The 17,041-nt window shown below is 36.0% G+C and overlaps 1 protein-coding gene across 3 annotated transcripts in view; it reads left to right on the top strand.

Moving 5' to 3' along the window:
• The window catches only part of GRID1 (glutamate ionotropic receptor delta type subunit 1), a 604,451-nt gene that overhangs the window by 537,600 nt on the left and 49,810 nt on the right, over positions 1 to 17,041 (top strand). For all 3 annotated transcript variants that reach the window (XM_061373714.1, XM_061373713.1, XM_061373715.1), the window contains 3 exons: positions 12,108 to 12,209; positions 13,892 to 14,089; positions 16,054 to 16,378. In XM_061373714.1, the coding sequence (XP_061229698.1) occupies positions 12,108 to 12,209; positions 13,892 to 14,089; positions 16,054 to 16,378 (625 nt within the window). The remainder of the gene's footprint in view (positions 1 to 12,107; positions 12,210 to 13,891; positions 14,090 to 16,053; positions 16,379 to 17,041) is intronic.

Below are 17,041 nucleotides of genomic sequence, written 5' to 3'. Positions count from 1 at the left end.
AAAAAGTCTCACCAGTGTTGAGTTGGAGTGGGGAAAAACAAAAGAGGGCGAAAACTTTGTAAGCAAAAGGTTTGTAAACAGTAAATGGAAAAATATGCTTATCACAGTTTCCTCATGAAGAATAATCAAAGATTAGTTGCGTATTATTATATTCCTTGTGAATGCTTAGCAACTGGTATGTAGTTTATATAAATGATAATAGCTATGGATATAATGTTCGTATGTTCTCTGATAATTGGCTTTGTGAGCAAGCTGATTTTATTTGCCTTGCAAAACCTGGTTTATGTACATAACAAAGCCAAAGGGATAAATGTATTTTAGAAAGCTGTCTCAATATAGCTTGTTGTTAATTAAAGTCATTAAATGTATGTCATTACACAGAAGAAAATTCATATTTTCCTTAATACTATCTACATTTCTTCTGATTCATGGAGAGGTAATTATCCATTACCAAACACTAAGTTATGGGTTTTTTTAATCAGATGTTTTCTTTGTTGTTGAGGATAAAAATGTCTGCAAATTGTTCAAGCCATTTTGTGTCGCATTCTATGAAAAGCAAGGATAAGGAGGAAGTTATGTTGTAAAGATCAAAATAAGGGAAAGTTCAGTAAAAAGTGAAGTTTTAAAATTTTTTTAGAAATTGTCAGGGTTCTATAGATAAGGGTCTAGATTTCAATGATGATAACCAGAGCTGGTAAAAATTCACTTAAAACCTTTGGCAGGGAAAATGTCATTTAGGGTTGTTACCTATGTCAACAGAGGATATTAACTTCTCTTGACAGCAGTTCTGATAAAATATTGTTTTTTTAAAATGTTCATTTTAAAGTACAAACATTTCATCTAAGAATTTGACCTCTTTGTGTTAAGGTTTGAAATCTGTTTTATAAATTACATTGATAAAACCACACCTTTTGAAATAAGATGTGAATAGGCTATCTTTTCCTCTAGCACACTGTCCTTACTGTTATATCAAGGCTGCTACCAAAAATATCATGAGGTAATTAGGTGATAGCAGTGGTAGAAAAATGAAATAAAGTAACAAATAAAATAACAAATTTCATGGAAAATGTAAAAAGACACTGAATCTCAAAGTGTCTCAATTGAAAATTTTAATAAGAATTTTATTTTTAAAATAATTTTCAAAAAAACCCCACAACCTCTTGAAGTTGTGGAGCTTCTCAAATATATCTGGATTTTGAGAGAAGAGCATTTTTCAATACACAGTTAAGAGCTAGCTCAGCAGATGAAACCAAAGACTGGGCTTTCATTCTGAGATGACTCAGTGCCAACCAGAATCAGAAAGTGAATTTGTGATGGCCAAGCTTCAGAAGGTCAGCAGCTGGTGAAATCACACCATACATAGTCTCTTCCTCACATGACCACAGAATGGGCTAGGCTATGAAAAGTGCAGCTGTTAGAACTGCAGATATAGGTTAGAACTGCAGTACATGTTTCTTGAATATGTAGTGGGAAGTCAAAAGCATTCATCTCGGATGATATCCAAGAAATTGAGTAATGAATTGCAAAACAAAAAAAGGGAGCAGATGCTTTGGCATAGCCAGTTGTAGCATGCCAACTCATAAGTGCAGAGTTCACATGTAGAATGACTGGAAAAGGTACCAGGTCCTGACAGCTGACCAGTTGCACAATCCTTTCTTGCTCTGCCACCCCAGTAAAATTCTCAAAACATCTCTACAGAGAGGCATTTGGTTCTACACTGCACAGAGCAGGATAAGAACCTATATAAAATCAACATGAATTTGTACTTGTTGTTAGATCCAACTTTTCAACAAATTTTGTGTTTACAGAACAGTCTGCTGAGTTCACTACTGCATAGGTAACAAAGATAGTTCTCATCTGAAAAGCCAGTAATTTCCCAGCAAAACCATCTGGAATCTTTGAAAAGAATCTGTTTGTTGTGTTAAATAGATTTGTTTCCATTTTACCCACACCTAATGAGTAATGACAGGGGGAATTGGTTTAGTTATGTCTACAACCAGCTACTCTTGAACTACCTGACATTCAATATTTAACTGCAGCATTCAGAGTATCCTTGGAGTCCAGCACCCACTCTTTCACTGGGCAGCAATTTTGTTTGTTTTTAAAACTGCAGAAGAAAGATCAGTGGCTTGTTTGTCTTCCAAATAGGTAATCCAGTGTCAAGGAGCTCATGAGGCACTGGAATAGGTTGCCCAGGGAGGTTGTGAATGCTTCATCCCTGGCAGTGTTCAAGGCCAGGTTGGATGAGGCCTTGGGTAATATGGTTTAGAGCGAGGTGTCCCTGCCCATGGCAGGGGGGTTGGAGCTTGATGATCTTGAGGTCCTTTCCAACCCTAACTATTCTATGATTCTATGTTGCAGGGTTTTTCAGCCAGTCGCTCATGATTTCTGTTGTGGACTTTATATTTGGGTTGGTCTAACTTTCATGTTTATTTATCAGTTTTAATTTTATGCTTAGAGGCCTCGGTTCATATCAACTGATAATTTACAACATGTCCTGGAAGTGTCTGATTCAGTAGTATCTTAGATGCTCACTGTTATCAAAAGAATTGTGATACCGCACGTACATCTTTTGCTATAGCAACACTGCCATCTCATTCAGCAATAGCATTGCTACATTATAGTGTGTTGTTCATATCTTAAAACCTTGAAAAGTGGCAAAACTGCAGATAGGTGGAGTGGAAGTTATCTGCCTGCTTTGCAAGAGAAAAGCCTGCAAGGTCCTAAAAGAAAATAGCTCAAATTTATTTTTAACACTATTTTTCCCACATTTTGATTTTGTGTTAGGAAAATAAAAAGTAAAAATCTGGGGACAGAGTAATACTTGCCCACATTTGATAGAGAAGCCATTAAAGAACTATATTCTTGTTCACCTTGTTTTCATCACTCTTAAGGTTGCTTCATTTAATACTACATCTTTTCTAGAGCCTGTGCTACTGCACTAATAATACCAGCATGCTGCAGTCACTGCTCCTTCAAAGATTAGTATTAATCGAAGCAATTTATTCTACTAGGGCTGAAGATAGCCTATTATACTTTTATATAATGAATATTAGCAGGTTACATTTATCTTGTCATGTCCTGTCAGCTCCTTTTTCTGCTCCTTGCAGATTCACTGCCCTGTACATACTTTGCTCAGGCTTGGCACAGTAGAATGTAGGTGTTTGTTTTGCATAAATGACCAGAGATGCTCACTAGCTACCACAACATGGAAAAAGAAGGAATTCTGAATTGGTATCATTGCACCTTCATTGACTTGCTGGCAAAGTAATGTCTCATTCTGCCAATTAATGGAGCAATATCTTATTTCAGCAAAAATATAATATTCATAATTTATATCCTTCAACATAATATTAAATGTGATATATATGCAATATAAAATACCAAGTATATGCTGCTGATCCATTCCCAAGAGGTATGAGAAGTTTTATACTGGGTCAGTAAAAGCTCTGGTATTACAGAAAGCCACTACTTCGATTCTGCATTAAATTCCTCAGTCACAGTACTGCAGAAACCTACTGAATACACAGATGCATATACAAGAATGTTTAGCTTCCTGAATATTAGTAGTATAAGGCATAATGTGTTTAATCTTAATTTATGTTGTAGAGCTCTATTATATGTAAAATAGTTGGCTTTTAGTAATATGGCCATTGCATTTAATTGAACTGACCTTTAGCTAATGAAAAACATAAAAGAAACTGTTTCCCCTTGTTTCAAAATGTTGTATATTCTCTTCAGTGAAGAACCATAAAAATAGTGGAGCGAGATACTGCTGAGTTATGCTAGGTAAGTTCAAACTTGCTAATTGCAGCAAAATGCAGAATGTGTAGAGCAAGAGCTGAGTAAATATACAGGCCTCTAGAGAATGAAGCGTATTAGTGTTGAAATACCTCTACCAAAGCCTGGGCTTTTAGTCCTCTGTCCTCCTAAACTATCCCCAGAGTTCTAGGTTATTTTTTTTCCCCTGTATTTCCATGTATATTATGTAGAAATTATTGTAAATGACAAGGAGACAGAGACTCTATACCCTAGATTCTAATTACTCTCTGAATGATAGCATTTAAATACTGTAATTGATCTTACATGGCAAAGCATGATAGTTGTGATACTAATTTGTGATTTTTTTTTATTTTAATCAGTTTTTATTGGGTTTGAGCCCTTTGAATTATTTTGACATTTTCATTCCAATTTGTATAAATTTTCTGCTTGTTATTATGCAGCTTCTTTCCAAAGTACATTTTGTTCCCACAATTGGAGAACTGTTTTCCTAAATATTAAATGAGAATTTCACATATCTATGTGATACTGACACAGTTAATGCTACTCTTCTCTCTTAATTTTGAGCCAGTTTCCTTACATGGTTTGAAGGACACTGTGCTACTTACTTCAAGGGCAGTCTTCATGTGGCATCTTAATCCTAGATATTTGCCATTTATCTCCCCGGCTTCTCAGAAGAGCAGTGTTGTGTATCTATTTCCTTAGATATGTCAGTTCAGGTCAATTGCTCTTTCCTACTCAAATCCCTCCTCCAGTGTTATTGAACTTTATTTTCTATTCTAGGTCTATGCTCAGTTAACTTTATATAAATGTAACTCTCAGGATTCAATGGTATTATGTAGGTTTGCCAAGTTAAAGTATAATTGTAAGTGATTGTAGACTGGGACCTTAAATAGCTCCTGTGCACTTTCTACGTAGTTTCTCCCTGGCTGAGTTTTAAGAATGGCTTCATTTCAGTAGTGGGTAAGGGATTTTTTTATTGGAAATTAAAATATCTGAGGTTTTCAAGTATTCAGGAATTATGCCATTCATCATAGAGACTAAACTGATTCCTTTCACCTTTGTGAATGATAACGTGCCCCTATACTGGCCTTAAAGATGGTGATTACTCCACTCACCTGAGATGTGACAAATTGATGAGACCACAGGCTAAACCTTGCAGTCTGGAACTTGAATGTTGTGCCACATACAAGTATCCTAATCACCTTTGGCTTGGATCCAGCATTACGTGAAACACTGGTTCAGATCTGATATCTGTGGTGAATTCAGGAACCACCAGACTGTCAGGCTGTTCTGATTTCCTTTGTGTATGCACTTCCTTATATCTTGGATGTGGCAAACCTTTCCCATGAGTAATAGTTCCATTTAGAAATACCCAGAAAAGCTCTGCTATTTTATCTATTTGGAATTTCACAGTCTGCATTGAGAATGAATAAATGTTTCTAGGAAATGGTCTGTATTTCATGTGAAAGGGTCTCTGTAGATTATTGGAAGTCAACAGCAATGGTTCTGTTGACTTACATCTAGTTTTGTTTTTTAATTTTCTCATTTATAAGTCATCATGATCTTAGATATTCACAGTTGCGTCTTTTGTCATACAGACTCCTCCATCCCAGTAGTAGCTGTCCTGTTCTCCTTCGATTTTCTTCCAGCATACCTAAATCTTGTTCAGACAGATCCTAAACAGTGTTAAGACTGTATTCTTCTCAGCTGTGTTGTGACTGCACTTTGTGTAGCCTACACCATGAGACTTGTGGAGTCCATAACCATACTAGTACTTTCACAGCTGCACTGTATTACAAGCTCATCATCCATTTGCAGAATGCTTTCTCCCTGCATTTTTTTTTAACATTAATTTCTTTGTTTCTTCAATTGAAGTATCTCTATTTTTCATTTTTCCTTTTCATAAATGTTTGCTTCTAGTTATGTAAAATGTATATTTTTATTATTTCATGTCTGGATTCTTAGCACTCCCATTCATTTTCTCACTCTTCTAGTCTGACGTATCTACAACACTTCCCGGTTTTGAGATATCTTTGCATCTTAGACATTTTAATTTTAGTAATTTGCTATTTCCCGTTACATATCATTAAGAAAGCTATTAAGTAAATAAGATCTTAATACTGATTTACCCTAAGCTATCTCAAAACTTCTCTCTCATCTTGATACATCATTCTTTCTTGTTGCTTAGAGGCTAGTCTACAAATCATGTGATACAGTCCTTATTCAGTAAACAAATTCAAATTGTCCTAGGTGTGGTTTCACAAGACTCTGTATGAAGCAAAACTAAAATTAAGGTATATTATCTTCTACATGTCAGTTACCTATTAATTCTGTGGTATTATTGAAAAGTCAGTCAAGTGTGTCCAGAATGAGTCGTTCATTACAAGGTCTTGCTGTCTAATGCTCATCTTCCTGTGATTTTCTGCAGACGTTTTAGTATCATTTATATAGCACTATACATTAGAAAAAAACAAAACAAAAACTTGCACTAGAATTAGAATAAGTTGCATTATTCTCCCTGAATATCTCACATTCTTAAAGGCCAATTAAAGCATCAGCAGTCACATCACTGCCCTGCAAAGAAAACCAGGGTCCTGTTGGACAAACAGTGGCATGGGGCAAAAGCACCAGAGTAGGTAGCCCTTCCCTAGTCCTCCATTTTTTATTACTTTATACTGATTTCCTATTCATTGCCTTTTAAGAGCTTACTGTCTCAGGAGATGGACGATGCTGTTTGCTGAAGTTTCAGGTATGGGAGAGCAGCTTTCCATGATCTCCCTGCTCTTCTCTGAACTTTCATAATGCAGATGCAATCCTTGTGTGGCCCCTTCATGGCACACTGAGCATTTTGAGCATTCAACAGGATGTGTTAAAATTTTCAGCCGAAAGCCTGGGTTTCTATACCATGTAAGGCGTGGTTCACAATTCTCCACTTTGTAGTTTTAATATGTTTTGGAGATCTCAGTGGCTATGGGCGCATAGGTATCCCAATCTCACTGCAGATGTTCATAATTAAGCTATATCTTGAATACAAATGCAGAATATCAGAATAGAACAAACATCTGGACGTAACTCACTTACTGGTATTTCACTGCAGGCAAGGTCAAGTTATGCTGGACCAGAGATTTATAGCTTAATTATTTCAGCTGGTGATCTGGCCCAGTATCTTATTCTTAATAATGATTATAAGCTTATGCTTTAGAGTAGAAATGTTAGAATATTCTTAATAAGTATGTAGCTGTAAGAGAAATAAATTGTGTCAGTGCTTGGATTTGTTTGCATGTATGATAACTGATACCTTTATATTCTCCTAATCCTGTTTTATTTAAGTACAGATTACACAAATACACAGTCCAAAACGTTTGATTGGGGTTTTTTTCTTAATTATGATCCCATATTTCAAATTAAAACATTTTGATACCGTCAAGGCAACCTCAGTCATAAAAATGCAAATTATGTTTCAGGGAATCCTGTCAGTTTCTCAAGAATGACACATAATCCAATGTCTGAGTCCTACTAATACCTTATTGTGAACATTGAATGACAGGAAATTCTTTAGATTATTTATATACTGCATTTAAAAAAGAACTGTTGACTTAAATGTAAATTTTTGTTTCCTTGTATTTAAATAGAATTCCTTTTATTCCTTAAAACTGCAACAGAGGACTGTCCAGTTTGCTCCATTTATTTAATGGGCCACTACCTTATTTCATATTTATCTCTTGTAAATATTCATTTTCTTTTTCACATTTTGTTTTGTATTTTTTATCACGATGTTTGCTGAAAATCTGCTTTTACAATGTTAAATGTTTCAGTAAGTGTTTAGCCATATTGCAAGACCGCAAAGGGAGTGAGGACCCAACACACAAAGCATACGTAGATGGTACAAGGACATCATATTTGATATACGCTATGTTGACTTCAAGTTTAAGAAACAAGTTGTCAATGAAATGAAATCTGTTTCAATTCAACTTTAAAAGCATTATCAGACTGTGACATAAATTAATTTATTTAAGTCCATATACAAAGCAGCTTTCATATTCACAGAAAATGTGCTCTGGCCTGATATAGGTGTCTCTGTCTCATGGCATGAGAACTACTCACCTTGCATTCTCTTCAGTTTCCTGACTGTTAGACATTTATCAGGTTTCAAGGCTGGAAATCCCAAACTTAATTTCTTTGGAAAGTGTAACCTGTCCAAAGGAGTCAGCAGAGAAAAGCTTTTGGATTTTGGTAAAATAGAAGGTACATTTTCTGAATTGAGTGTAGCACTTTCAAACATTATTATACATCTCCTGAAAAGTATCATGTTTTATTTCTCATGGGAATCACATTTTCCCTGAAAAATAGATCATGTTTAACATGACATCATACTTACAATGACATTAGATAGCAGTGACATGTTTTTTTAGACATTAACTACTGCACCATAAGCTAAAAGAGTGTAGATTATTTCACTCACTGTTGTGACAGAATCATTAAATATTAACTTTTTATGGTAATTTCAATTTTCATCAGAGTTTACTAGTAGTTTGGGATAATTTTCATCTCCATTTGTTTTGGGCCTGTTTGCCATAGTCCAGTGGTGTGAACATTCACAGCAGAGTTAGGAAAACTAAATTTAAGTTCCTGATTCAACGAATATTTAATTATTGTGTAATAGATTAGTATGAACATGCAGACTTTGCAGACAAACAGATGTTTAACAAATAACTGAGTTGATCATCAGTTTAATCTCCTAAAGGAACTGGCGTGCAGGATCTCAATCTAATTGATCAAATTCACAGGAGGTATTAAATCTTGCAAATCAGTGCTTAATACAGCCTTGATTTGTTTAAGCAGAAGGATTGCCTCATTGTGCTGATGAGGGTATTCACACTTCTGTGGAGTTGTTTCTGAGATTCTCTAGTGCGACTTTACCGTGACATCTCAGTGTGATTTCCCCTGGGGAGCTAATCACTCAAGTAAGTGTTGGGCATCCAGCAGCTGCATCCTTAATGAAGCTATGGAAGTCCTTTGGAAAAATTTGACTTCTATTTTTTTTTATGGGAACTCAGGAACCCTGAAGTTACATTGACATCACAATTTCTTTGAAGATCCTGGCACATGTCAGTACAAAGTCCTGACCAGCAGGTCTGAGAGTCATACTTTGGATGACATAATTTATCATTGGACATTCCTAGGTTGTCTAGCCATGTAATTCTTTTGCTTGTGTGTTGAGTATTTGTTTTTGGAGATACAAATTGCTTGTGAATGTTGAAAACTATGATAAAATTGTGACTTTCTCTCTTCAAGCTTTTCCCTGCAGTTCTGGTTGAAAATGCAGTAAATATTGATAAAGATCAGTCAGATCTTTCAGAATCAGATCATTCAGAATTTTCCAACAAATCACCTTTTTGTCTGAATTTCACATTTGTTTCCTCTGGTTTGTCTTTATTGGATGAGTGAGCTTCTGATGTATGGCTAGATCTATATGATTCCCCGCAATATGGCTGTTTCAGAAAGAGAAGTTAGGAAGGAGGTTTAAGTTGAAAGGCTTTAATAAAGTAGCTGTTTTCAAAAGTTTAACACCCAGAACTGAGTAACTTAAAAATAAAAAACAAGAACCCTAACACCCAGGCTGTCATTAGTTGTTCCAGATTTTTTAGATGCATGACACAGGTGCTAATTCTGCAAGTAATTGTTTGTCATAATGAGATCTAAAAGCCCTTTATCTCCTTTTAGCTTATGGCTGTGCTACAGCCTTTGGCTTCAGACTTCTGGTAGGAACTTGGTACATATTTCTCCAAAGAATGAAACTCCAACAACCTTAACAGCAGTACTCATTGTGTTTAACAGTGCTGGAAATCAGTTGATCTTGACAGATCAGCTGTCTCAAATTGATAGCTGTATCTTTAAATACATCGGTCCTATAAATAAAATTCTGTCTGCAAGATGTGGAAGTTAAAATTGACACACTTCTGAACAAATTAAATGTTCTGAAGCATAAGGATGCACAGGAAAAATCCCTTTTGGAAATTATTTTTCTCATGTTCCATTTGCCAACTTTATGTGCATAGTTTGCTTTTTCAGAGACTGAAATGTCTGTGTCTCCACAGAGAACACTATGGAGTTCTGAGCTGCATTGAAATATGGTCCTTCTCCTTGCACTTACACCTACTGCATAAAAGAGGAATCTTTGTCTTGCTCCTTTTGAATAAAAGGAATACATTTATGGCTTTCCACTGGCATGTCTCCATTTCCTTTTTGGAATTTTTAGAGTTAATGCAGAATGTGAAATGTAGGGTATTCAGGAAGTCAAAGGCCTTGATATTAAACCAGACAGTTTTTGAAAGCAAAAGGAGTGGGAGAAGAAATTGAAATGCTAGTCCACCAGTGGTGAAGTAATAAATGAATGTGTTACATTTCCCATTTTTAAATAAAAAATTAATCGCCATCTGTAGGTTGCACAAGCTATTTTGGCCAAAACCTTTCATGCATCTTTATCATGTACTTGCTGGACATGATAGCTGAAAAGGCTTAGAGAGTGAATTTTCTATTACAGATTTGGACAAAATATATGCCCCACACACTCATGTTGCTGTTTGAAGTCTGTTGAACCACAGTGATTTATGTCAGATTACAAATTTATTAATTTGGTTTGACAATAGCAAAATCTAAGAAACATCTGGACATATTTTATAGCAAGTATTTAAATTCAGATTTAAAAGATACAATGGCTATAGGTATCTACCTGTATTGCTACAGACACTTTAATGTTTGGATGCTCATCTTTCAATCCAAACTGTCAAGACAGGGGGAGAGTTTTCAGTCTGAGATACTTCGGTATTCAGGATTTTCATTAGAAAGCTGAATATTATTTATTCATTCATTTTCTTCCTACATCCCCTAGATCATCTGGTTTAAAAGGAGGTATAGCTTAATTCTTTCCTGTGTTCTCAGCCTTGAAGATTTAGTGACTATAGAATAATTTTCATCAGTTGTGATAGTTATTATGGCCAAATATTTACTGACTGTTCTGTTCTTTTTTAGTTCTCTGTTTATCAGTTTAGTGCAACAAAACAAAAATAAAACTATACAGATCTCTCCCGTCACATTTTGTTTGTTGGTTTCATTTTTGAGGCTTAAGGTTAAAACTGAAGTCATAGAAATAAATCATGTAGGACGTGTAGCCACAGGCATTTTCAGTGAAATAAGTTCTTTCCAAGAAGGTTTTGACTTGTTACATGAAAATTAGCTTCTAGCAGGAAGAAGCCACATTTCACAGATCTTGGACTGTGCTTAATTTCTACAGGGCGTGCCTTCAGCTAACTACACTGCTTCCACATATATGAGCATAGTATTGGTGTAATGCCAGAAAAAAAAAGAAAAAAGGGAAAAAAAAGCAGGAAACAGTTTCTGCTTGATATTATTTATGACTCTTCTGAACAAAACGACACCATGGATTCTGTTTGAAGGCAAAAGGAGTGTCTGACAGCTGTTGCTGCTGAAGAGCATGTTTAATTTGAATAATGCAAAGGTCACTCAAGATTGACTTTCCTATTGAACCTATTCTTTTGAATTTTACTGCATTTTTCTTCAGAAAATGCAGTAAAACTCATTTTAAAAGCTATATATTTAGTTGAAAAAGAAAATATTTAGATGTAATGTTCCAGGGATATATCCTGAATTATGTGTTCAGGTACATCTAGCAGATGCATAAAGTACTGGTAGATGTAAGATTATTTCATCATCAGGAGCCTGTTATTGTTTTACTGATGAGGCAGAGATAGGGCAAGAACAAAGAAAATAGTGCTTAAGATAGGATCTGAAGCAATTCTATGATTTTATGATTCTAAGTCCGAGGGAGAGAGGAGACAGTTTGATGCCACAGAATCTGTGTCAAGACTTTATGACTATCCATGAGTGACAATGTTGTGCAGCAGCAAAAAAGGTTAGTTTTTAATAAGCAATAGAGAATGATTTGAAAAGTAGGAGAGGATCTGAGCAGAGAGAGAAATATGGGATAGTGAGTTCACAGCCATTCCTGAGGGTTGTCAGACAATATAAACACTCTGGAGAGAAATGTCATATCAGAGGGATCTAAGTGAAATAATATGACAAATACTACAAGTAATAGAGCTGTTCTGTTACAGGCATTGATGAAAATACATTCGGGCAAGGTACTTGTTTATGTTTGTCCTCCGAGTCTAATTCTAATTCTGCATTAAAAAAAGTCACACATCTCTCATCCTATTTCGGTCAAGCTACTGTTAAGTGTTTATATAAATTCTAAAAGATTTCTGCATAATAGTCCTTCATACTCACTATACTTTCTGTTCTAGTTGGCAACGTGGGACTCTGAGAAAGGATTGAATGGTAGCCTACAAGAACGACGTCTGGGCAATGACTTACAAGGATTGACACTCAAAGTGGTTACTGTCTTGGTATGATCCTGTTTGAGTTCAGGAAACAAAATGCTCAAATTAAAAAGGACCTGAGTATTTTGGGCATTTCCCACAGTATTTTTCCCTATAATTTTCAGTACTGTATTTTTGGATGATCAGTTACATAAACAAGGAAGATACTTGATGGCCTTTTATTATTTTACGTAAAGTTGTGCACTGTTAGAGATACAGAGCATTTGTTTGTTTGCTTATGCTGGTTTTCAGCATTGTAATTCTTACTGGGCATGAAACCAGCACACAGCCCGAGTGCCCAGGGGTGCATTCCAGATACTGTACTCTAACTCAGATATGCACTTTCCAGCATTTCCTGGATTTTAAGATCAGATGGGCCAATTATTATAATCTAATCTTGGCTCTTGTATGCTGCAGGCTGTAAAATTTAATCAAGTGTTTCCTCCATCAAGCTCATAAATTCCCATTGAGATAAACTATATCTTTTAGAAAGGCATAGTCTTTCCAAAAAATCATTACACTTTTGGGACTGTCTGTTAGTATCCAGAGTGGTAACAGAGCTCTTCTCAGCTAAGTGCTAAATTAAGGGCAAACTGGGGCTTGGCTGCATTCCTGCCTAAAATACTGCTGTTTGCAGATTGCAGAATGGGGTCTTTTGGTTGGTTTTTGTTTGGTTGTGGTTTTTTTTGTTTTGTCTTGTTGGTTTGTTTTTTTTTGTTTGTTTGTTTGGTTTGGTTTGGTTGGTTAGTTGGTTTTTTGCTGTGGGTTTGTGGTTTTCTTATCTGTGGGGTTTTTTTAGTTCTCTTTTGCTGAATCATGGTACAAATAAGAAGTACCGCATAAGGTCATTAAGGCTCTTCCTCCAACTCTCAGTTTGCTCTGCTTTACCTGGTGACAGGCGACATGATGCTGCAGTTTACATGGGAGGTGAGAAGATCCCTTCCATAAGAATATCAGTATCAGGTTTCAAAGGCAGCCAGCCTTGTGCTACAGGCAGCCCTTGAGTTCCCCAGCAGGAGAACAGTATGCCCATGCCTGACAGAAAACATAACACAAAATGTTGCATTTCCTTCATCCCAAAACATACCTTAATTTAAAATACTCCAGGAACCAGTACCCGTGAAAGTTATTCTTTGAATTTTCACAATTTTAAATATTCATTAAATACAGCATTCATTACATTTTGTTTTAGTACGTCTCCTGGACTAATCATTATCTGTAAAAAATGGCTTTCTAAATCTAATATGGACTGAGATAGATGGACAGTAATGTTCCTATCTTGGACTTGTGTGCTTAACAATAGCTATATTCTAGACAGCTTAATATCTACATTCTAGGCAGCTGGTTAGAACAGTAAAGTACATATCTGTTCCTTTTTTATAGCTGGTGAGAAGAGGCAGGTACTTCAGAGAGTAATTCATTCTATAGGCACCCGGAAGCTGCTGGAGAATGCTGAATTATTGTCTGGAGTCTCTGCCTCTTCTCAAGAGCTATGGAAAACACAAGGCCACAAGGCTACAGATAGGACTCAGGTGCTGAGGCACTGGTGTCTAGTTGGGATGCCTCATAGTATCCCCCATGGCCTACAGTTTTTGTCTAAAAATCTGTACCAAGCTGTCCAGAAATAACTCAGGAAACATTCTTTTACTAAGAGAAGCAAACTGAAAAACTTGTTTCAATTATCAGTTAAGATGCTCTTTTATTCTCAGGAAGAACCTTTTGTGATGGTGGCAGAGAACATTCTTGGGCAACCAAAACGATATAAAGGATTTTCCATTGATGTCCTGGATGCACTTGCCAAGAATCTGGGCTTCAAGTATGAGATATATCAAGCTCCTGATGGCAAGTATGGACAGCAGCTCCAAAACAGCTCCTGGAATGGCATGATTGGAGAACTAATTAACAAGGTACACAGAAAAAGAATCTGCATTTAAAACAAAGAACAACCAAACAATAACCCTCCCCCCATCCCTATGGAGTAGGGAGTCAAAGCTTTGTAATCTGCCAAACTCTAAAAGAATGAATTAGGATGAAAGCACAAGTGCAGAACACTTCAGAGCCATGGGTGGTTTGAATGTAGTGTGAACTGTATACAGGGTAAGAACTAGACTAGAGTCTGTTGTTCTGTTTATTTCCAACTCAACATGAATTTTATCACCTAAATCTGTGTTTTACATAGCTGTAAGAATAAGAAGAGAGGACAAGTAGGTGTGTGTGAGTGAATGACTGTAGAAAATAGACTAAAAATAATATATTCTTCTTTAAATGTTGATTATTTTCATTTTTTGTCATTATGTCTTTGCTACTTGTTTGTAGGTATGACTTTCTTTGGGTCACTTTGTGGCAATGTGATAATTACCCACTGCTTGACTCCAAAACAGGAAAAGTGCCCCATGTAATATACCATAAAGAAGTGTTTTGAAGGATCAGCATTTAAACTGATCTCAAGATTATTCAGTGATTTAAAACAGAGAGGACCAAATTTCTTAATTACAACCTTTCAAATCAAGAGTGTGAACTCTACTGAAGTAAATGGGGAAAGTTCCTAGCTTAGAATCTCCCAGAGAATGAAATTAGAACATATTTGGTTCATGTTCTTGCTATCTAGTATGGGACAAATGTTAATAAAAAGGAGAATCAAAGGAATTAATACTCCATGTGGCTGCCCTTTGTAGAAAAGGTTACTCTTCTGCAGTGGAGTTGTTACTGAAAATGAAAGCTTTCTCAGTAGCTAGTATGTAGGTAGCTCAGTATTTTGTAAGTAGTTGTTTAGGAAGAAGTAAAAGCAATTAAAACAGTAGTAAATGTGTGTTTGATAACAGGATATTCTTGGTTGGTGCTAGGTTGTATAAAGAAATTTTTACTTACTTTGCATTGACGTAAGCTGTTTGAATCTTATTGATTTGAAAATGGGGTAAGAAATTCTGTTAAATTTCTCTGGAAATTGCTTTCTTTGAAGCCATAAAGTATCTATTACAGTATTTTTAAAATGATATTTCTGCTACTAGGTTTTCCACTGACTCCAAAGGATTTCAAAGCAGACCTCCCTCATCTAACATTTGCTTTATTTTCCAAAGAAAGGGTAGAGATAGGAAAGAAAAAATACATTCTTTTCTTTTTTTTAAGAATTCTTTTTATTAAAATGGAACATTATTCGTGATATAATTGCAGCTCTTCAAAAGCTTTAGGAATCTTATTTACTAACTCCTGTTTTAGCTGTCATTGAGTTTGCATACTCTTTAAGGACCCTCTAAATGTAAAACCTAATTGCTTTAAATATTGAGGTCAAAGCAGTTTCAGGTGCTAAGTTGTCTTTGATACATTCTTCCAATTACTAGTTTATGCAATCACTTTATTCATTGTAAAAAAAACCCAGCAAAATCTGCCCCCCCCAGCTGTCATATGGTATCCCATCATAAATATGAAGTTGGCAGTTCTGCAGGGAAATCAACAAACCTTAGCTCTTTGCACCTTGCTATCAAATACTCAAGCTAAATAAATGGTGTTTCTTACTGCTTGCAGTGCACCAGCTTTATATGGTTTGGAATTTTAGGCATCCTCTGGAAAACAAATGAGAAATAAAGGTGAAATAAGTTGTACTCATTCCAGAGAAGAATCAGAGTGATGCTTTTTGTTCTAGATAGTGACATGTTATTTTTCAGTACTCTGCTTTAGACCAGCGCAATTAACCAACATTCAAATTATGAAACTGATCGTGGTTTTATTTTTAGGCAATTTATTTAAATTTCTGCTAAGTTATAGAAAAAAATGCGTGGAGTCACTTGGTTCGTAAAATATTTCTCCTTAAAGCTCACGCTGGCCAAATTCATGGTGAAAGGAAGAGATCTGATCTGTTGCGTTTGTCTCACAGAGAGCAGACCTAGCCATCTCAGCCATCACTATAACACCAGAACGAGAGAGTGTTGTGGACTTCAGCAAGCGGTACATGGACTATTCCGTGGGGATCTTAATCAAAAAGCCTGAAGAGAAAATCAACATCTTCTCTCTCTTTGCTCCTTTCGACTTTGCGGTGTGGGCTTGCATTGCTGCAGCCATCCCTATAGTTGGTGTCTTGATATTTGTCTTGAACCGGATCCAGGCAGTCAGGGCGCAGAATGCTTCCCAGCCAAGCCCTTCTGCTTCCTCTACCCTCCACAGTGCCATCTGGGTTGTTTACGGCGCCTTTGTTCAGCAAGGTACTCACTTTTATAAACACCTCTGATGGAAGTTCAGAAAAGTTCAGCCTTGGGTAAAGCAGCTCAGGACATGTTAGTCTTGGCCAGAATGGTTTAAAGATCAAAGAGAAGGCATGTGCAGGGATGTAACATGTTTTATTAGCCCAGCTAATGAAAAATGGGAAGAGGTAGGTAAGTTTTGAGGTGGAGGAGGCAGTATGTTTGCCTTTTCTGTCTCTCAGTAAGTCCAGAAAAAACACTCCTAGCAGGCTTTCCCATTTGGGGAAAATTATCACCTGATAAACTACAGAGCTGCTTGGTGCAGAATTACTTTTCAAACTCTGAGGCTAGCGTCTTCCCTAACTGCTTAAGTTCAATTTTGGAAGTTTATATGGTTTTGAACTAATGTGAGACTTTTCTTTCTTTTTTTTTTTTTTTTTTTTTTTGTAGTGTGTTCTTTGAAGTGAATAGAGAAATGATCTGTAGTGGTGAAGCTAACTTTACACTCAGCAATCTCTAGGCATGGGACTAATCCTATTGAATTCAGTAGGATTACTATCATTAACAAAGTTACTTTTGTAAATAATTGTTTGCAAAATCTGCTCACACAGGTTTTGTCCTATATCTATAATTTAGTGCTGTTCTTGGAAGGCAGGTTTTGTTGAATGATAACATATGGGTAGG

This window comes from Neopsephotus bourkii, unplaced genomic scaffold, assembly GCF_033783945.1.
Source record: "Neopsephotus bourkii isolate Nb327-2 ecotype Australia unplaced genomic scaffold, CSIRO-AGI_Nbou_v1 NB_1634, whole genome shotgun sequence".
NCBI lineage: Eukaryota > Metazoa > Chordata > Aves > Psittaciformes > Psittacidae > Neopsephotus > Neopsephotus bourkii.
Note: the sequence above shows the minus strand (reverse complement) of the source record. Positions and strands in the feature narration are given on the sequence as shown.